This window comes from Zonotrichia albicollis, chromosome 21 (genome assembly GCF_047830755.1).
Source record: "Zonotrichia albicollis isolate bZonAlb1 chromosome 21, bZonAlb1.hap1, whole genome shotgun sequence".
Taxonomy (NCBI): domain Eukaryota; kingdom Metazoa; phylum Chordata; class Aves; order Passeriformes; family Passerellidae; genus Zonotrichia; species Zonotrichia albicollis.
The window spans coordinates 1,704,586-1,723,145 of NC_133839.1; the positions used below are offsets into that span (position 1 = coordinate 1,704,586).

Consider the following 18,560-nt stretch of genomic DNA (forward strand, 5'->3'; position numbering starts at 1 on the left):
TCTGTGTGAGCAGCACCACCAGAGGAGTGTTCTCAGTGCTGAACTGCAACCTGCAGCTGAGTGCCAGCATTCCCACAGGCAGCACTGCTGCTGCAGGGACTCCAGACAGAGCTCCTCTCATGGGGCATTTACGTTCCAGAAGATGCATTTTGCTGGTTTTGCTCCAGATGTTAAAATTTGATTGTTTCTGCCCTACTGCATGCCCAAACTGGCCTGGCCCCCGAGACTGCCCAGGAGTCTGCTCTGAGCCCACCTCCAGCCCTGAAAGCCTTCAGCTGAGGAGCTCCCAGCACTGCCAGCCCTTCCCCTCTGCCCCAGCTCCTCCTGTAATTACCCTGCACCACCGCTGGGAACCCGGGGCACGTTTAACACAATTTGTGTCGCTGTGCCTCAGTCAGCAGATCCCACTGCGTGCTTTGGGAAGGCTGACAGGATCCAGCTGTGGGAGAACATCCCACAGGCATGGATTTCCAGAGTGCCTGAGTCACTCCTCAGCTCACTTCTCCCGAATAAGCTGAGCTTATTCAGGGCTTGTTTTCCAGAACTGGAGCATTTCTGTGGCCTGCCCTGAACTCCCCAGGATTTCTCCATCTTACTGGAGAGCTCCTGGAAACAGAGGTGCCCTGGCAGCCCGTTCTAACCACGGGCACACGCGTGGTCACTGTAGCTTGATTTTCTTTAGAAAAACTGCAAACACACAAGCAATCAACCCCTGCCCCAGCAGTGCAGTCCAGATGGTGCCACTGATGCAGCTGTGTCCTGCCTGTCCCTCTGCACCCCCAGCAGTGCCTGTGGTGGAAGCTGTCCTGGTATCAAATCCTCCTGCCACGTGGAAGCACCCCGGCAGGCAGGCAGGCCAGCAGCACCTTGTCCCTGCCATGTCCCCTCTGTGTCAGCAGGGACCCCGAACAGCAGAGGTGGCACAGCTGCTTTGGGCTCAGCCAGGGACTGAACAAGGTGTGGGGAGCAGCTGGTTCCCACCCCTCCATTTCACAGCTGAGGCACAGTTTGTCCTGAGGCCATTCTGACATTTTGTATGGCAACCCCAGCTGCTGAATTAACTTGTCAAGTTGCACTAGAGTTCAATTCCTCGGAAAATGCAAGTACATGGTTCTAAACATACATCAGTTGGCTCAGACGCTGAAATCCCTTCCCAAGAAGGAGCACCAGTGGGGTCCTTCCCAACCACACGTGGGTCAGACTTTAATCTTTACATTCATTGCATCTGCAGGATCTAATTAGACACAACATTTTTGCCGCACATTTTATTCCACTCCTGCTGCTGACATCACGTTAACAAACTGTCCTTCTTTTCCTAAACCACATTTTATGTTTCCACGTGCGGACAATACTCGCGGTACTTCCAATCCCACCGACTCTTCTTTCCCATTCTCTGTAACATTTCAGATCAGTGGCAGGAGCCCCACAAGTTTGTTTCAGACCGAAACCCCCGAGCCGCACGGCAGGGCTGCCGCGGATGTCTCCGGTTTGTGAACTGCCCTCAACTCGCTCCAGCCGTGCCCGCTGTGACTCCGTCCCGCCGCCCCGCGGAGCTCAGGGTGCAATGCCCGCTGCTGCTGACCGTTCTCTCCGCCGCGCTCCCGCAGGCACCGGCTCCTCGCCCAGCCCTCGGCCCGGCCCAACCCCTCAGCCCGGCCCGGCCCGGCCCGCTCCCGCCAGCCCCGGAGCCGCTTCGTGGCGCCATGCGGAGCCCGGGAGCGGCCCCCGCCGCGCCGCCCGCTCGCCGCTCCTCTGGGCGGCCGAGCCTCACGGGCCCGTTCCGGTGCCCAGGCCGGGCCCGCTCAGAGCCCGAGCCCGCTCCGGTGCCGGTGCCCGGGCCGGGCCGGTCCCGCTCACTCTGGGCCCGTTCTGGTGCCGGTGCCCAGGCCGGGCCGGGCCGGTCCCGCTCACTCTGGGCCCGTTCTGGTGCCGGTGCCCAGGCCGGGCCGGTCCCGCTCACTCTGGGCCCGTTCTGGTGCCGGTGCCCACGCCGGGCCGGGCCGGGCCGGTCCCGCTCGCTCCGGGCACGCCCGGGACTCACCTGGCACCGCCGGTCCGTCGCCTAAACCCTTCCCCGCCGCTCCGCGCCGCAAACGCCAGCAGCTCCGGAACGTCTCGCGCACGGCGCCGCGCCCTCATCGGTGTCCTGTTCCGGGGCACCGAGGCGCGGTGCCGCCAGGGGGCGCTGTCGGCCGCGGCAGCGCGCGAGCCCGGGCCGGGGGGGAGGGGGGGGAGATGCTGTACCGTATTTACCAGAGTGCGGCGCCGCCTGTGCCGCCGAACGTACTGTACTTAACTCGCACCCACACGGCTCTGAGAGTATCTACTGTATTAAACTTACGTTAAATATTTTATTCAAAGAAGCTCCCAAAGCGGTACCTCGGCTGCGGCAGCGCTGGCCGCGGGCTCGCTTCTGGCGGCTGGTCAGGTCAGGTCCCTCCGGTGCCCTCAGCCAGCAGCACCCCCGGTGCCCGCTCAGCTGCGGCCGCCGCCCTCATGCTCTGCCCCGCCGGCCCCGGCCGCCTGCCAGGCCGTGTCCCATTCCGGGCTCCGTCTCTCCTCCCGGGCTCCATATCCCCCCTTCCCGGTCCATGCCTCACTGTGGGGTCCGTGTCCCATTCCCGGTCCGTGTCCTGTTGCGGGCTCGGTGTCTCCTCCCGCCGCCCAGGGGAGGAGCGGAGCGGGCAGAGTGGCCGCTGTCTCCCGTCCAGCCCCTCCCCGGCAGGTGCGGCGCAGGTGCGGCCCCGCGCGGCTCCGTTCCCGTTCCCGTTGCCGCAGCCCGGCCATGGCGTACCGGGAGCTGGTGCGGCGCTGGCACGAGGCCGTGCGGGCGGCGGACCGCGGGCACTGGGACGCTGCCCTGGACGCGTTCGGCGGCATCGAGGAGCCTCCGGCCAGGATCTGCTTCAACGTGGGCTGCGTGCAGCTGCTGGCCGGGCGGCCCGAGGCGGCCCTGCGGGTGAGCGGCCCGGGAGCGGGGGGATCCCCGGGGACCCTGGGCATGGGCGGCTCGGCTGCCCCGGGTCCGCGCGGGGGAGCGGTGCTGAATGTAGATCTGGGATCCGGCGTTTCGTGTCCTGCGTGTCCCGCGGGAGTGCGAGCGAGGATGTTGAAGGGTGAATGGTTGGAGGGAAAAGTTTAGCTGAGTGAATCACAGAAAAGTGGAAAAGGTGGAAGTTAAAAAGGCGGATGTGGCCGTCGAGGACAGGGTTCAGTGGTAAACTCAGTGATGCCCGCTTCACAGTTGGACTCGATCTTTGAGACCTTTTCCAACCTTAATGATTCTGTGATTCCATGGTTCTCTAAATGAAATCCAGGTCAGTGGGCAGAATCATTTTGAAACAAGATAATAGAGAATTGTTAAATACTGGAAGTGGCATCTGGCAATATACCTTAAGTTTTGTTAAAACTAAATCAGTTAAAATCCTGTCCTTTAGGTGAATTTAGCTCATTATCATGTGAAAAACCACACCTCTAAAGCTCAGCCTGCCTGATTCCAAGAGAAGACCTCAACCCACTGGACATGCACAATAAATTAAAAATGTATTGTAGCTTTAAATCAAAGCAGGAAAAAGATTGGCCAATAGCTGTTCTGTAGCTGTGGGTTTAGACATGAGATGGGTGTACTTTGAAAGTACAAAAATGCTGCTTGGCAGTGGAGACTGCCAGAACAAAGCTGCTGTGCTGGAAAACCACTGGGAAGGGAGAGGAGGTGCCCTGAGGAAAAGCCTTTTTGTGACAGCACCTGGTGTGTCTGCACATCCATCCACTCATCTGTCTCCAGGGAGGAGATGCAGATAAACCTTTCTCAAACTGTGTAAGGAGCTGCTGAGGCTGTGCTGAGGGGCTGGGGCAGCGCCGTGGAGCCCTGGGCAGGCAGTGGCTGTTTGGGACACAGAGGGGCCATGGAGCTGAAGGAGAGAGCACAGGAGAGACTTCTGAGCCCAGTCAAGGGGCAGGGACTGGGAAGAAGCTCAGCTCTATTCCGTGAGGATCAGGGGTTGGTTGTTGTTATTTCAGGTTCGGCCCAGGCAGGCAGACGTTCAGCACGGTGTGTGGGGTCACAGGGACTCACCTTCCCCTGCAGGGCAGGGCAGGAGGGCTGGGCTTTCAACGCTGGCAAGGGAAGGAGCACAGCCCTGATGCTGCCCCAGGAGGACTCCTGGCTCTCCCAGCACACTGAACCACGAGCTGCTACCACAAGCACTGCCTGCTTTTAGCTGGGGCACCGAAGCAGAAACACTGACTTAGAGGCCATTGTGAGAAGCCCTGCAGCTTCCTCCCTCCCTCTCACTCTTTCATCACCTCAGCCTTCCCCAGCCTGGCCAGTCCCGCTGCTCCCACTGGCCAATTCTTCTGCAGGCTACAGTTTTCCATTTTAAGAAGCCAGATGGCCAATGCAGCTCATTTATGTCCAGTCCATTGTAGCAAGGAGGGGTAAAAGCCTGCAGCTCAGCTCACACAGAGCCAAGACCTGAAGGATGGCTGGGAGCTGTGCCCAGCCCTCAGAGCTGGGCTGGAGCCCAGGGCGTGCCTCTGTGAGGGCAGCTGGGATGGGGCTGGCTGGGTGTGTGTGCCCAGGCACTGACAGGACACATCCCAGCTGGGCCCTGCCTGTGTCTTTCTCCCCAGGCATTCAATAAAACCATTGAGAAGGACAATTCCCTGGCTGTGGGCTACTTCCAGAGAGGATATGTCCACCTGCAGCTGGAAATGTGAGTGAGGTGCACAGCCAGTGCAGTCTTTGGTTCTGTCCTTTCAGTCCTGCTTTATTCCTAAACCTAAATGATTCTTTGATTCCAAAATTCACTTCTTCTAGCAACCTCACAGGGTCACAGGATCTGCTTTAGCCTTGGAACCCTGTCACAGGTCAGCAAGTCTTATCTCTGATAAGAGCTGCACAACTCTGGGGTGGCTGACACATGGCATTGCTGTCCCCTACAGACAGAGACTCCTGCATGCAAGGCTGCCACAATGCTATGTTGCCATTCAGATTTTCTCTAGAAATTAAAAAAAATATAATTGTGCTGCTTCGTGTGTCTTCACATGACACACATGAGTCTGGCCTTGCTAAAAATGCAGCCTGCACACTTTCCTGCCAGCAGACTTTGGGGGCCTGATCTCAGTCTCATTGATAGAACATTGAGGTTGCTCCAGAAGTGTCATGGGATTGATTACTCATTGTTTCCACGGTTAAATCACAGTGACATCCTCCTCAGGGAGCTGGGTGAAGTATTTTACAGATCTTGTCTTACCTTTGAGCTCAGCAATTGTCTTTCCCCTTGTTTTCCCCATATTTCCCAGACCTTAATCTCCACAAAATGCCTGTCTTTATTTCTGGAAGAGAGTCAAAGTGAGCAGTTCTGGCTTTTCCAGGAGAGGGGCTGTGGCTCTCTGGAGCTGCTCCACCAGCAGCAGAAGCAAATGTGGCCCAAGCACAGCCACTGCAGGGGCAGCACAGCTGGCAGCTGCTTCCTGCCCAAAGAGCTGCTGGCCTCCAGCCCCCAGGGCTCCTTCCTTCATCAGAAGCTGCTCCCACCCACCAACACCCACCTGGGCACCTTCTCTTGTGCCCACTGCACAGCCCTTCCTGGGCCCTTCCTTTCACCACCTGCAGCCTCAGTGGGCACCTGCTTTGATTTCAGTTGCATAGATGGTGTAATTTCAGACTAATACTGCCCTTATCCACACAGGTTCTCTAAATTTCTAAATGTTGAGGTTCTAAACTTCAAGTTTCTCAATTTCAATGCTCTGGCCATGTGTGTGCCCTCCCTGGTCCCCATCAGTCAGGCTCCCAGCCCTCAATCCTCCTGGGACACGTGCTGGGACAGCAGGGAGCTCCCAGCAGTGGGCAACCTTGGGTCTTCATAGCACATCTCTGGTGCAGCTCTCCTTGCACAGGCTGCAGAGCAGAATACATGTTATCTGCTAGTGTGATTTTTAAGCTTTTTAAACAGTCTCCAGCTGTTTCAGGCTCAGTTTCTTGTGTCACCTCTGCATTGCAGGTATGAAGAAGCTCTCTCTGACTATCACCTGGCCTTCAGTCACCTAAGAGAAAATCCCTTCATTGATTACAAGCAGCTGGGGCTGAGGCACATCCTCTATGCCTGGGAGGTAAGAGTCAGCCTGGCTCAGCAATCCTTCCCCACTGTTGGGGGTATCAGTAACAGGCATTAGTGACCCAAGACTTTTTCAAGCAAGTACATTAGAGCTGTAAAAATATTCTGCTTGCACTTTTAAAAAGGTAACTTAATCATAAAAGTTGTAAACCAACATCATCTCTGGAAAGTTTAGCAAATGATGCATTTGCAAAGTAAAATTGTTCAGAGCAGGTATACAGGAATTTCTATATGGAAGGGGTTTTATTTTCTCTGTATCTGACAAAGTGGTGGCTGCCCCATCCCTGGAAGTGTCCAAGGCCAGGCTGGATGAGGCTTGGAGCAACCTGGTCTGTAGAAGGTGTCCCTGCCATGACAGGGGTGGAACTGGGAGCTTTAAGGTGCTTCCCAACCCAAACCAGTCTGGGATTCTGTGTAATATTTACACTTGGGTGTAAATACACATGGAAGTTTAGTGAACTCCTCGGCTCTCAGAGTTCAGTGACAGATGAGAACAGCGCTGATGCAAAATGTGGGCTGTAGGAAAGTCAGGTGCATGAAATCCTCTTTCAACTGCAGCAACTGATCTTAACATTCCCTCTGTGCCTGAACTTGCACCCCGTGCTCAGGCTGTGTTTGAAATGCTTCATCCTGTACCTCTTACTGTCACACAGGGCCAACCTGCCACATCCTGTTCAAGGAAGCTCAAAGGCTGAACTGATTGTAAATTTTTATAATATTTGGACATATGTAAAGTTAGAAACATAGAAACTGTCCTTTACTGGAAGGGTTCATTTTGTTTTCTCTGAGTCCACACACACAGATTGAAAAGCAGATACAGGAAAGAGGATTTAACTGCTTACTTCCGTGAGAGTGAGGAGTCATTGTGTGACTCCAGCCAAGCATCTCAGCAATTTTCAAGCACCCTATACCTGGCAGGAGGAAGCAATCCTTGGCATCCGTGGTATTACCCAAACCTCCCTGGCTTTAACAGCTTCAGTGCCACGGCGCTGCCTTCTCTTGGAAATGAGCAGTTCCCTGGGAAAGGGGCAGGGCTCAGGAGTGTCCCGAGGCTGGGGCCCTTCCTGGTGTGGACACACAACCCCTTACTCCAGGCATCACCAGGACATGGGCTGGCCCTCCAGACTTGGGATCAGCATCCTGATTCAGCTGTATCTCATTCTTACCTGGAGCTCATTTTTCAAAATACACAAACATCCTCCTCCAGCAGAACTGTGCCATCAGCTTTCCCCATGCACGGCCTCTCACGTGCTGCAGGTGATCTTCTCGTGGGAGATACATGTGTGCTTTGAAAACCCAGAAATATTTGCCTCTTGCAAGGCTGTGACACTTCTGACTGAGTGAGAGCTGCTGCCTGTCCCTGCAGTTCCTGTACATGCTCAGGGTTGCCATTCCCCACACTCCCAAACAGAGTCTTCTACTGCCATGGTTAAGGAGTAAAGGAAAAGCATCCTATGAGCTTGAGCCTTGTCCTGAGCAGGGCGTGCAGCCAGGTACACACCTCAATTCCCAGCTGATAACCCTATCACAGGAGATAAGGAGCTGTCTGACAGTGCTCTGGCTGTGGCACAGCTGGTCAGTGACAGGGAGAGATCTCCCACTCTCAGTATAGACCACAGCTCCCCAACACCCCATCTGCAACACTCCCACAGCCTGCTCTTCCCCAGGAACAGACTGACATGCTGCTGAAGGGTGACAAGCTACAGCTGACAGTTTGCACATTCACAGCCCACTACAACATGAAATAGTTTCAGTTAAGTTATTTTGCAGTGACAGGGAGTCAGGATTACAAAAATCATTACCTAGTTTCATGCAGAAAATCACCCAAGGAAAGCTTCCTGGCCTTTTGGCTGCAGGAAGGATCAGAATTAAAATGTGATACCAGAGTCTTCCCCTGCCGTCCTCATGTCTCTCACCACCCTGACCAGCAGCTCCAGCACATACAAGCTTTTATTTTTCCTGTCTGATTGTAAAATGTTCCCAGCTCTGCCACTCAGCCTCTCCTGTTGCTGAGCTCTTGGTGCTGTAGTGCCTGTCCCTGTTTCTTGGCTGGGCTCAGGAGGACGGGTTGGGTGTCCCTTGGTCCTGGCCCTCTGAGTCCCTTCCCTGTGCCCCCTCCAGGTGCTGTACAGCACTGCAGCAGTGCAGTGCCACCTGCAGCAGTGGCAGGAGGCCAGGGTCACCCTGGAGAAGGCTGTTGTGTGGAGACCTGAAAGAAGAACAGCAATCCTGGAGCTGGCCCTTGAGCGGGTGCAGGTAAGGCCACCTCTGTGAGCTCCTGGGAGTGTGCACTGGGCTTCAGCTCAGGGATGTGTGCTAAAAGTTGTCAGTTTGAGTGTTCCTGACACCTGCATGTTCCTGCCATCCACCCACCTGCTTGGCCACCTGCTAGCACGGTCTAAGCCATTTGTACATGATGCTCTGCCAAACCAGGGCTTCAGGTGATCGAGGAACTCCATCTTCCCCAGGTGCTTCACTGCCCAGAAACACCATAGTGAAGAATTTTGGGATGACCTCTGAGGTTGAGGACATGGCTTCCTGTTCCTTCACGTTCAGGAGCTCAGTTCCATATGTACTTGTCCTGCAAAACCAGTTTCCTTGTGCAGTGTTTCAAGTGCAGAACCCCTACAAGTGCAGGCCTGGAGATTCTCCCTTCTTGTGGCACTGGCTGGCTTTTTTTGAGTCCCTTTGGCCTCAGGAACAATTGGTGGCAGTTCAGATAATAATGTCAAGCACTTTTAGAGCTTAAGTTGGGTGTGAAAGTGTTTCTAGGGCTGCTTCTAAGTGAAAGTTTCCTGTTAGACTTCTTTATGATCTGGAAACACTTGCAGATCTCTGATTTACTCTTCCTGAAGGATTCATCACTTTGTTTTTAATCTGATCATCTCTTCTGGCATCACATTTGTGCTTTTCCAGTGTATTATTTGTATTTGCTATTAGCATGCTACTCAGTGGCTGAACAGAAAATATCTGAAATCAAACAGAAAAGCTGTTAAGATTTGTTTGATAAACCTTCCTGCACTGCCCCCCTTCCCACCCACCCCATGCCAGCAGTGTCAGTCCTTGCCTCCCCATTGGGGAGGGGCTGCTGAGCGCTCAGTTTGCTCCTGCTTTTGTGGAGCCTGAGTGGCCTTTGTCGAGTTCACAGCCAAAACTTTTGCCCCAATATCTTCCTGGAGCTGCTCTTGCACACCTGAGCTGTATTTGCTTTTCAGGGCTCTGATGTTTCATTCAATGCAAATTGATGGCTTTTCCTTCACCTGCTCTCCCCACCCCAGGACCACCTGTGTTTAGAGCCCATGCTGGTTCCTCTTGAGGAACTTTTCAGACCACGAAAGAAGGAAGTTGAGCAGCTGGATTCAAAAGATTTCCTGGGTAAACCCAAGGTAACATAATTGTCATGATTTCAGCAGCAGAAAAAAACCTTGCCTCTGCCATCTCCAGAGAGCAGGATGGCAGAGCTTGCAGCCAGTCCAGGCAGTCAGGACACAGAAGCCAAAATTTGTTAGAATTGCTACCCCTTCTACCAAAAAATGCATTTTGGCACTAAAATACCTTTCTAGTCTTGGTCACTTTAAAGTCTGAAAGGGCTGAGCAGATACTCTGGGAATCTGTATCTGTGGAATCTGTATCTGTATCTGGAATCTGTGGTTGCCCTTTTGCTGACAGTAACGTTTTTAAGAGGGGCACATTGTCCCAGCATGCTGCTGCTCAGTCCTGCATTCCCTGGGGGACAGGTTGGCACTCAGGGGACAAATGCTTTGTCACATCCCTTAATATAAGACAGCAGAGAATTTCTCTGACCTTTTCTGTGACCAGTGCAGTCAGAACAGAGAGCTCCAAAACAAATAAAGAAAGGGAAAGTAATAAATTCACATACTTTTAAAGAAACCTTGGAAAGACTTAAAAAATGGGACACAAATGGTTGAGTTGCCTTGGGAATCCAGCTCTGCCTCTCCCACTGCATGTACAGCTCCACACTTTGCCTGACCTTGGGATGCCAGAAGGAAATGGGTCTGAGCAGATAACCTTGGATGCAGTTTGGGGATCTCTTTGTCCAGCCTAGATTCACTGATTGCTTTGTTCTCCAACAGGTCATCTCATCCATCATTCCCAACGATGAGTACATTGGCTTTGAGCCTCTCAGGCCTCAGGTGAGCAGGACAGGGCTGTGAGAGGAGGAACAGAGCTGTCATGGAGCTCCAGAAAGGGGCTCAGATCCAACCATCAGGGGAAGGAAGAGTGGACTCTTGGTAAAACCAGTGTAACACCAGTCTGGATCCATGGGGATGTTCAGAGCCAGGCTCAGCACTGGCTGTAAGGGACTCAGTGATGGGAATCTCCAGCCCTTTAAAGATGCATTTTTGGCTCTTCACCCTGTCAAAACAGCAGTGCTTTGCTGTGCTCAGCCTGTCTCTGCTCATCACTTCAGTAAATGTGTCAGTGTGAGCACAGCTGCCTCCCACTGTGCTGGGAGTTCCTTGGAACCAGGGGAGGGGGAAGAGACTGTCTTACTTCCTGATGAGATAAAGAGGGAGGGGAAGGAAGAGAAGGCACATCCTGGTAAGGTGTGGAGCAGCAGACCTTTTCGTGGTGTGGAATGACAAATGGGGTCAAGAGTAAAGACAAAATAGCAGAGTCAGGAGATAAGGTGGCACTGCTGCTGTAGGAGGCACTGTTACAAACAGATCCTGTTGTTTCTCCCACAGAAACAGGGCTTTTATGAACCCAGTGCCAATGCTCTGCGGTGAGTGTTCAGTCCCACCTTGGTCTTACCCTTCTCTCTCTACTGTTCAGAAAGTCTTTTATTCTCTGGCTGCTTTGAATAAAGACTCCGAGGGATCCACACCCACTCTGGCCAGGGTGGAGTGAATGACAAACACACAAAGGCTTCTGTGGCTTCAAAGGAGCTGCAGGTCCCTGGCATCTCTGCAAGAGCCTCTGGGCAGTTTGCAGGATTTGATTCAATGATCTTGGGAGACCACCATGGATCAGGCATGCCTGGGGAATGGAAGCAGACAGAGGTTGTGGGACCTGCCCAGGTCTGTGGCAGAGGATGCTCAGCTTTCCCTGTCATTGTCGAGGTGATCACGACACAAAGCAGAGACTACAATCAGTCTCAGATGGCAACTCTTTATTATTGAACATGGCTGACCTTTTATACACTTTCTAATTGTTTATACTTCTTCTACCTTAACTATTGGCTATAATAAATCAACATAACACCATTGGTGAAAAGTTACAGTGATTTCAGCTACCTTTCTAAAAATACTTCATATAGCTGCAAAGTTCTCTTCTTATCTTTCTTCAATTCCTCACTTCTCTTGGTCTCCTTAGTTACAGCTTTAGAAAAAGCTCCTTATCAGCTGCTTCTTGCTTCTCAGCTTCCTCTCACTCCTTTAGCTAACAGGCCCGCTGTTAGCCCCTTCCACATTTCCCATTTTAATTCTCAGGACAATTCCAAATACTCACAACCAGCCCTAGTGTCCTGAGCCAAAATCATGTTCAAACTCCAAGAAAGTAATTTGTTTCAGTGATATTGCACCAGCAGTACTTCAGGGCTGTGTCGATCAATGTTTTGATCTTGACATTGTTTATCAGTACAATGAAAACGCAGCTGCATTTGGCAAATCAGTGTTTCCCAAGCCCCTTTTGTTCCCAATTGGACCAGAGAGCAGCAATGGAAATCCCGATTTCCCAGCACCCCCACCTTGCAGCCCATGCCAGCTGCGGCCGGTGCAGTGCGGTGGCTCGGAGCCATCAGCACCGCGCCCCAGGCCCGTCAGCGCTCCCCTCTCCCCGCAGGGAGGCCGAGTCCGGCTACCACCGAGTGCTGGCCCGGTACCGCCCCGAGGAGCCGCCGGGGCAGGAGGTGGCGGCCGGGAGCCTGGTGTTCGTGCTGGGCAGAGCGGCAGACGGCTGGGCCACGGCCATCCACGACGGGCAGGTGAGGGACACGGCCCCGAGGGCAGGGCAGGGACTCGGCGCCGAGGATGCTGAGGGACACGGCCCCGAGGGGGTGAGGGAGAGACACGGCCCCGAGGGCGGTGAGGGGTGGACATGGCCCCGAGGGCAGGGCAGGGACACTGCCCCGAAGGTGCTGAGTGATGGACATGGCCCCGAGCGCGCTGAGGGATGGACACGGCCCCGAGGGCAGGGCAGGGCATGGACACGGCCCCGAGGGTGCTGAGGGACACGGCCCCGAGGACAGGGCAGGGACACTGCCCCGAAGGCAGGGCAGGGACACGGCCCTGAGGGCAGGGCAGGAACACGGTGCTGAGGGCAGGGCAGGGCAGGGACACTGCCCCAAGGGCAGGGCAGGGGCATGGCCCCGAGGGCAGGGCAGGGCAGGGCACAGATATGGCCCCGAGGGCAGGGCTTGGCCCCAGCCGCCCTGAGCACAGTCCTCAGGAGCTCCTTCCCACACCCCCCAGATTTCCTGACACTGGGCTCTCACCGGCCTCTGCCATTCACCCCTGCAGAAGACACAAGGATGGCCTCTGGGCTCTCCACCGTAGGGGATCCTATTGAGGAGTTGTAGCATAGCAGACCTCAGCAAGGACCACCATTTAGAGCAGGATTTATCCCCTGAGAGCTCTGATGGAGCTGAGGAGGTGGGCTGGTCCTTACCTGGTCTGTAGTGCCTCTGTTCAATGAACTTTGGGAAGGTTTGGGGATGGTTTCAGCTGTACAGGCAGGATTTATGAACAGCTCTAGGGAAGTCCTAAGGACTTAGAGCCCAACAAATCTGACATCTTCCTGCAGGCCAGGGAGCTGTAGTGTAAAGAGACTGAACAGAAACAGATAAACACAACATGGAAAATCTTTTGTTGGCAGAAGCCATTTCTCACCTGTCTAGTTCACTTTTTGAAAGAGCTGTTCTATACCTGGATTAGGTTCAGTGAATGTATTACCTGCCTGTCTTTCAAAAAAGTCACAAGATTCTTCATAAGACCACTATAAACCAGTAAGGTGTTTGAGCAATTGAGGCAGTGCTCTCAGGACTGGTAAAAATACAGAATTAAAAGCTGGATATAAAGGAACAGGTTTTTCTTCCTTTAACTTTTAAAAAATTATGTCCCCACAGCAAATCTTCTGTGACATAAGCATTTAGCATATTCCTAAGTGATACAGGAATAGGGGGAGAGCCTGAAGCATCTGGAGCTAACAGGAACAGTTACACAAGTATTTGGATGTGCTGGTTCACTGCCCAGTGAAGTGCCAGGTGAAATTCAATGTAGAAAAAATAAAAATAGACTCTCAATAGGAAAAAAACCAAAACGTTGTAAGCAAAAAATTACAGTGCTCAGTTAAAATGAGCAGCAGTGATTGTCAGAAGACACAGAAATGCTGTTGGACTGGTACCCCTGGGCATCCTTGCTGCTCTCTCACCCTGAGCTCTGTGTTGGGAGCAGGGGGTTTGGTGGGTGTTTGGTCTGTTCCACTGCAGCCACTCCAGCAGCAGCTCTGCTCCCTGCAGGAAAAGCTGCAAAAGGATCGTTGGATTTTGTCCAGCAGTTTGTGAGCACTGAGCACTTGGGTGGCTCAGGCACATTGGTGTGGCCATAGGGTGACAGGCAGTGCTGGGGCTGGGCTGGGGTTGCTGGGCTCCTCTCTCACCCTGCTCTGCTTCATGTCCCTCTGCAGAAGCTGCACATCCCGAGCTCTCTCCTGGAGCCTGCCTCAAGGATGGATAAATGGGTGAGCTGGCAACCTTGCAACCAGGGGGAGGGAGGGACCAAGAATACATTTGGGACATTTATCTGTAAAATTATCACAGGTTGGGACAACTCTGTAAGAGAAACATAGAGTGTGAAGCACTGAGACTATTGACTGAAGATCAAGTACTCTTGAATGGGAACAACAGAAGAGTTAGGAGTACAAAAAATCCCTTTGACTTGGGAGAACTTCATCTCTCATTTTCACTACAGGCATAGCCACACATTATCCCAATCATTTTCCATCTGAACCCAGTGTGGAAGGGTGCACCTCAGCCCCATTTCCTGTGAGGGAGTTTTCAAGCACATGCTTGTTCTGATGTTGCAATGATATTTTAGTTGTCATTTTTCCCCCTCCAAATGAACCTCTGGGACACACTTGGGCGTTTGCTCAATGGCTGTGTCACTGTCAGCCAGCCCAAGTGGGGAGGGCCCTCAGCACAGTGTGAGCAGCCTCCTTCTGTTCCAGCCTCCTTCTGTCCCAGCACCAACCCAGCAGGGAGCAGGGTGCCAGGGAAGTGTCTGGGCTCAAGACCCTCATTGCTCCAACTCGTCCAACCATTCAATGAGCAGCTCTCCCTGGGGCTCTCTCTGGGGTTACACCCACAAGTCAGTAGCTGGCTGCAGCCTGTCACACACCAGCCTTGTCCAGGCTCCCATTTTCTGCCCTCTCCTTACTGCTGCTGTTCTGTTGCAGAAGATCAGCACTGGGATTCCCCTTCCTCCTGCCCAGGTGCCTCCCAGCCGCCTCCCCATGAAGCAGAAGCCAGGTAACCTCTGGGCCCTCAGTGGGTGAAGCTGTGCCCAAACCCTGCTCTTCAGGGGGCGTGAGGAGGTGGTGGTGCTGACTGCAGGGCTGTTCCCCTGTCTTTGTTCTGTTCTGCAGATCCTCCTGGGGAAGAAAATGCCTCTGTCAATGATGCCAGTGCCCACATGGACTCTAAGGTGAGGTGTTCCACAGGCTGAAGCTGGCACAGCCTCAGGAGACCAGGGCTGGAAAGAGTGCAAGATTCTTGCCCAGAATTCCTGAGCTGCTCCCAAATCACTGGGGAAAAAACTCCTTCCTCTGACCACTTTTCCATTCTAAAGAGAGACTCCCATGTGGTCTTTCCTCTCAGTTTGTGACCATCCCACTTTGTGACACAGCCCAAGGCTGACCTGTTGCCACCCTCCGAGGCACCAGGAGCAGCAAATGCATCAGAGTTCTTGTGCACATGTTTTACAGCCCACTTTGCAAGAGGCAGTTGTCTTTGAACACCTTGCTGTCCCTTCCCCCCTCTTCCTGTGTCCCATTTTCTGTCCCTATCAGTCTGGAGAGCACAGTTCATTCAAGTTTGCCCTGTTGGGTGATGTCCTCTGAGGTACTTCCATGCCATTGCCACCCCTGCATGTGATGGTCCTGGAATGATTCCTGTGACCCTCTGGGGACACCACCTCTGTCTCTCAGCTGCAGGTCAGCTCTGCCACACCTGTTTTTGGGGCTTTTGGGGTAATTTTTTCAGGTGTAGTTCAGCCAGAAGTAGTACAACAGAGGAATGTGGCTGCTCCTCTCCAGCTGGCTGGACGAATTGGGGCCCTGCTCATATAAGTTTGGGTTGAGGAGGTACCTGTAAAATCAGAACCAAACCCAGAATTCCTGAGTCACAGGAGGAACATTTGATCCCATGCTTTGAATCCAGAGTTCCCCCTTTGAAATTCAGGTCTGTATTTTGATGCTGTTCTGCTGCAACATGGCAGCACAGAGATGAGGGACTGTGCCTGTGTCACCTCTCTTGGTATGAGAGCAGATATTGTCAGCTGGGTTTGTTAGTCAGTTGGGGTTCTTCTTAGTCCATGAGCTTCAGAGTCAGTCTGGGCTCTTCCCCCAGAGGGTGCTGGCACTGCCCAGGCTCCCCAGGGAATGGGCACGGCCCCGAGGCTGCCAGAGCTCCGGGAGCCTTTGGGCAGCGCTGCCAGGGATGGACAGGGTGGGGGGTAGGGCAGGGGCTGGGCTGGGTGATCCTGGTGGGTCCCTCCAGCTCAGGACACTCTCATTCTCCGCCCTGACCGAGCCCGTCTCCCCGCAGGTGCCGCCGAGGCGCGGGGACGCCCCCGCGGGCGCAGACAGGCCGGCGGTGCTGCGGCTGCGCTGCGAGTGCTCGCTGGTGCTGCGGGCGGGCGAGGCCCCGGCCCTGCCGGCCCTGCGGGCCCTGCTGCGGGACAGGCTGGCTCAGCAGGCACAGCGGGGCGCGCTCAGGTACGGGGCTGTGGGGTGGGATGGGCCAGCAGCCATTCCCCTCAGGACACGGGCATCCAGCTGCCTCTGGGCTCCTGGGAACGTTTATCTGGGGCCAAAAGCTGCAAAGATGTAAGCACGCAGTCTGCCCAGAGGGCAAACCTCACCGTGGGCTTTGGGTGGGACAACAGCGTGATCCCCGTGGGGAAGCACATTCTATTCCTCTTGTAATCCCCTCCCAGTACATCAAGGGCTCAGGGAGGGCTGCAGAGGGACTTATGACAAAGGCATGGAGTGACAGGACAGGGGGGAATGGCTTCAAACTGACACAGGGCAGGGTTGGATGGGATATTAGGAAGAAATTCTTTAATATTAGAGTTGTGAGGCCCTGGCACAGGTTGCCCACAGAGATTGTGGATTCCTTATCACTGGAACTGTTCAAGGCCAGATTGGATGGAGCTTGGAGCAGCCTGGTGTAGTGAAAGATTCTCTGCCCATGGCAGGGGGTTGAAACTAAATTATCTTTAAGGCCCTTCCAAGGAAAACCATTCTACAACTCTGTGATTCTATGGGCCTTGGAAGCCTAAAGGATCTTTCCTAGGAAACTGTGCCATGGTCAAGAAAAAGGGAGGAGAGAAGGAAAAGCTCTGTGTAGATGCAGCTGCCACAGATTGGGTTTTGTCCCACTCAGCTCAGCCTTTGCAGTAACAAGGATCAATGCAGAACAAGCTGGCACTCAGGCAGAAGATCCTGGGGTGAGGTCTTCCTGATTGTGACACCCCTTGGGACACACAGTGCCATCAGGAGAGTTTAGAATCTTCCCCTTAAGTTTGTGTGGGAGCAGGTGACAGTGTCACTCCCCACAGTGCCATTTCTGCCTGCTGAGCATCTGGGGTGGCCCCATGTCACTGTGCAAGGGGACAAGCTCAGAACTGGCCTGCAAAGGGGACTGTGAAGACTGAGGTTGGCAGAGGGCTGGGCTGGCCTCCAAGTTTGGCTTTAAATGAAATTATTTGCTCGGCATTAATGAACCCTTGCAGCTACAGGCTCCTGGATGGCACAGAGCTGGGGACAGTGTTGGGACAGGAAGACCTGGGGAAGGTGTGGCAGCAGCTGATGGAGGGCAAGCTGATACTCTGTTGCCAGGTACGTAGGCTGGGACAAGGTCTCTGCTGGGCTGGGCTCCAGTCTCTGCTTTGCTTTGCAACCTCCATGCTGGCTTTTTCCTGCAGGACTCAGACTCCCACTCGGGCAGACCTGTTCTCTACCAGATGCTGGCTCAGCACTCTTACCTGCCACAGGGACCAGGGGACCTGGAGTTCAGCAAGGGAGATGTGCTGGATATCCTCTCTGAAGGTAGCTCTCCAGTCCTGCTGCTGGGCCAGGCTTTTGGAGTCAGCTCTGGGGAGCATGGGGAAAATGTGGCCTCTCCAGTGCTGTCTCAGGTTCATACTCAGGAGTTACAGGCTTGGAACAGGTTTTTCCCAGAGTTAAATTCCAGCTGTGAAAACTCTCACTAACCCCACTCATATGGGCCAGGGCTCATTCCTGCTCCTCTATGTTTTCCAGTGAACGAGGACTGGCTGGAAGGACGATGCAATGGCAAGACTGGCATCTTCCCCAAATGCTTTGCCACCCAGACCAGCTGTGATGTTGCCTTCCTATAGCAAACAGGAGCCTTTTCCTGCGTGGCTGCACCCCCAGGGGTGGGAGACACTCGTCCCAGCTCATTTGGGCCCCAGCCAGCACAGCCAGGAGCTCTCCTGTACCTGGACAGGGGATATCTCCCACTCAGATCCATGGGGTCAGTTCCAGCAGTGATGGCATTTCCCACAGCCTGTTCCCTGACCTGGCATTTTTTACTTGGTGCTTACACTGCCAAAGATGTACCTGTGAAGAGCAGAGAGCAGGGAGAGGGCTCTGGAGTTTGGCTGTGGGAATTGTCCATGTGGGAGCTCAGGCTGCTGGGTGGAAAGAGGTTCCCCTGGGTGGGAGGAGATTCCCCTGGGTGGGAGGAGGTTCCTCTGGGTGAGAGTCTTCATCCCTCTCCCTGCTGCTCGTGTTGAGGCTGGGAAGCTGAGCCTCACTCCTGAAGCCAAGGGTGGCTGGCTGGGAACAGAGGGCAGAGCCCTGTTCTCCAGGCTCTCGGGTCACATAACCTTATCTCCACCAGCCACAGATGCTGCTCTTTCAAAAGGCTTTTGGAACCAGTTTGCAGAGGGATAACACCATGAGTTAGAACCCTGTCTTCCATAGCACACGGCTGTGGACCTGACCATTCCTTCACCAGGTGCTGAGGCACTTTTCTTAAGCCCTAAGGCCTAGGTGAGATCTTGGAGCACAGAGGAAATAGGCACTTGTGGAAATCTCCACTGCTCAGAGCAGCTCTGGGTTGTGGGAGAGCCCTGGAGAAAGGGCTGGCTGGGAAGTGCTGGGCTGGTGCTGCAAAGGTGAAAGCCCTGTCCAATTCCTGCAACTGGGCTGGACTAATCTAAATAAAACACTCAA

General features: G+C 54.0%; 2 protein-coding genes across 11 annotated transcripts in view; one reads left to right on the plus strand and one right to left on the minus strand.

Annotated features, from left to right (window-relative positions):
• EXD3 (exonuclease 3'-5' domain containing 3) overlaps positions 1 to 2,512 on the minus strand; it is a 250,109-nt gene extending 247,597 nt beyond the window's left edge. For 5 of the 8 annotated variants that reach the window (XM_074556339.1, XM_005491854.4, XM_074556340.1 and 2 more), the window contains exon 1: positions 2,042 to 2,188. The gene's annotated coding sequence lies outside the window, so the exon portion shown is untranslated. Of the gene's footprint in view, positions 1 to 2,041; positions 2,191 to 2,341 lie in introns of those variants that run through there. The other 3 variants (XM_026796356.2, XM_074556342.1, XM_005491855.4) reach the window with 3 other exon arrangements.
• A 26-nt stretch (positions 2,513 to 2,538) lies between these two features.
• Positions 2,539 to 17,759, plus strand: NOXA1 (NADPH oxidase activator 1). 3 transcript variants are annotated; one of them, XM_074556346.1, is made up of 15 exons: positions 2,539 to 2,959; positions 4,633 to 4,715; positions 6,006 to 6,114; positions 8,241 to 8,375; positions 9,398 to 9,505; positions 10,214 to 10,273; positions 10,829 to 10,866; positions 11,925 to 12,066; positions 13,767 to 13,820; positions 14,535 to 14,607; positions 14,724 to 14,782; positions 15,904 to 16,073; positions 17,099 to 17,198; positions 17,285 to 17,408; positions 17,622 to 17,759. In XM_074556346.1, exons 1-15 carry the CDS (start codon positions 2,786 to 2,788, stop codon positions 17,717 to 17,719), a joined length of 1,527 nt encoding a protein of 508 aa, XP_074412447.1. In that variant the 5' UTR covers positions 2,539 to 2,785; the 3' UTR covers positions 17,720 to 17,759. The 3 variants fall into 3 exon arrangements, with proteins under 3 accessions (XP_074412447.1, XP_014125919.1, XP_026652160.1); XM_014270444.3 differs by having other exon boundaries at positions 2,547 to 2,959; positions 17,093 to 17,198; XM_026796359.2 differs by having other exon boundaries at positions 2,547 to 2,959; positions 14,538 to 14,607; positions 17,093 to 17,198.
• The last annotated feature ends 801 nt before the right edge of the window (positions 17,760 to 18,560 follow it).

Excerpts from the sequence above, each read along its gene's own strand:
- NOXA1 (XM_014270444.3), top strand. The coding sequence starts at position 2,786 with ATGGCGTACCGGGAGCTGGTGCGGCGCTGGCACGAGGCCGTGCGGGCG. Across the intron at positions 10,274-10,828 it reads TTGAGCCTCTCAGGCCTCAG|AAACAGGGCTTTTATGAACC; the intron begins GTGAGCAGGACA and ends TTTCTCCCACAG. Across the intron at positions 13,821-14,534 it reads CCTCAAGGATGGATAAATGG|AAGATCAGCACTGGGATTCC; the intron begins GTGAGCTGGCAA and ends GTTCTGTTGCAG.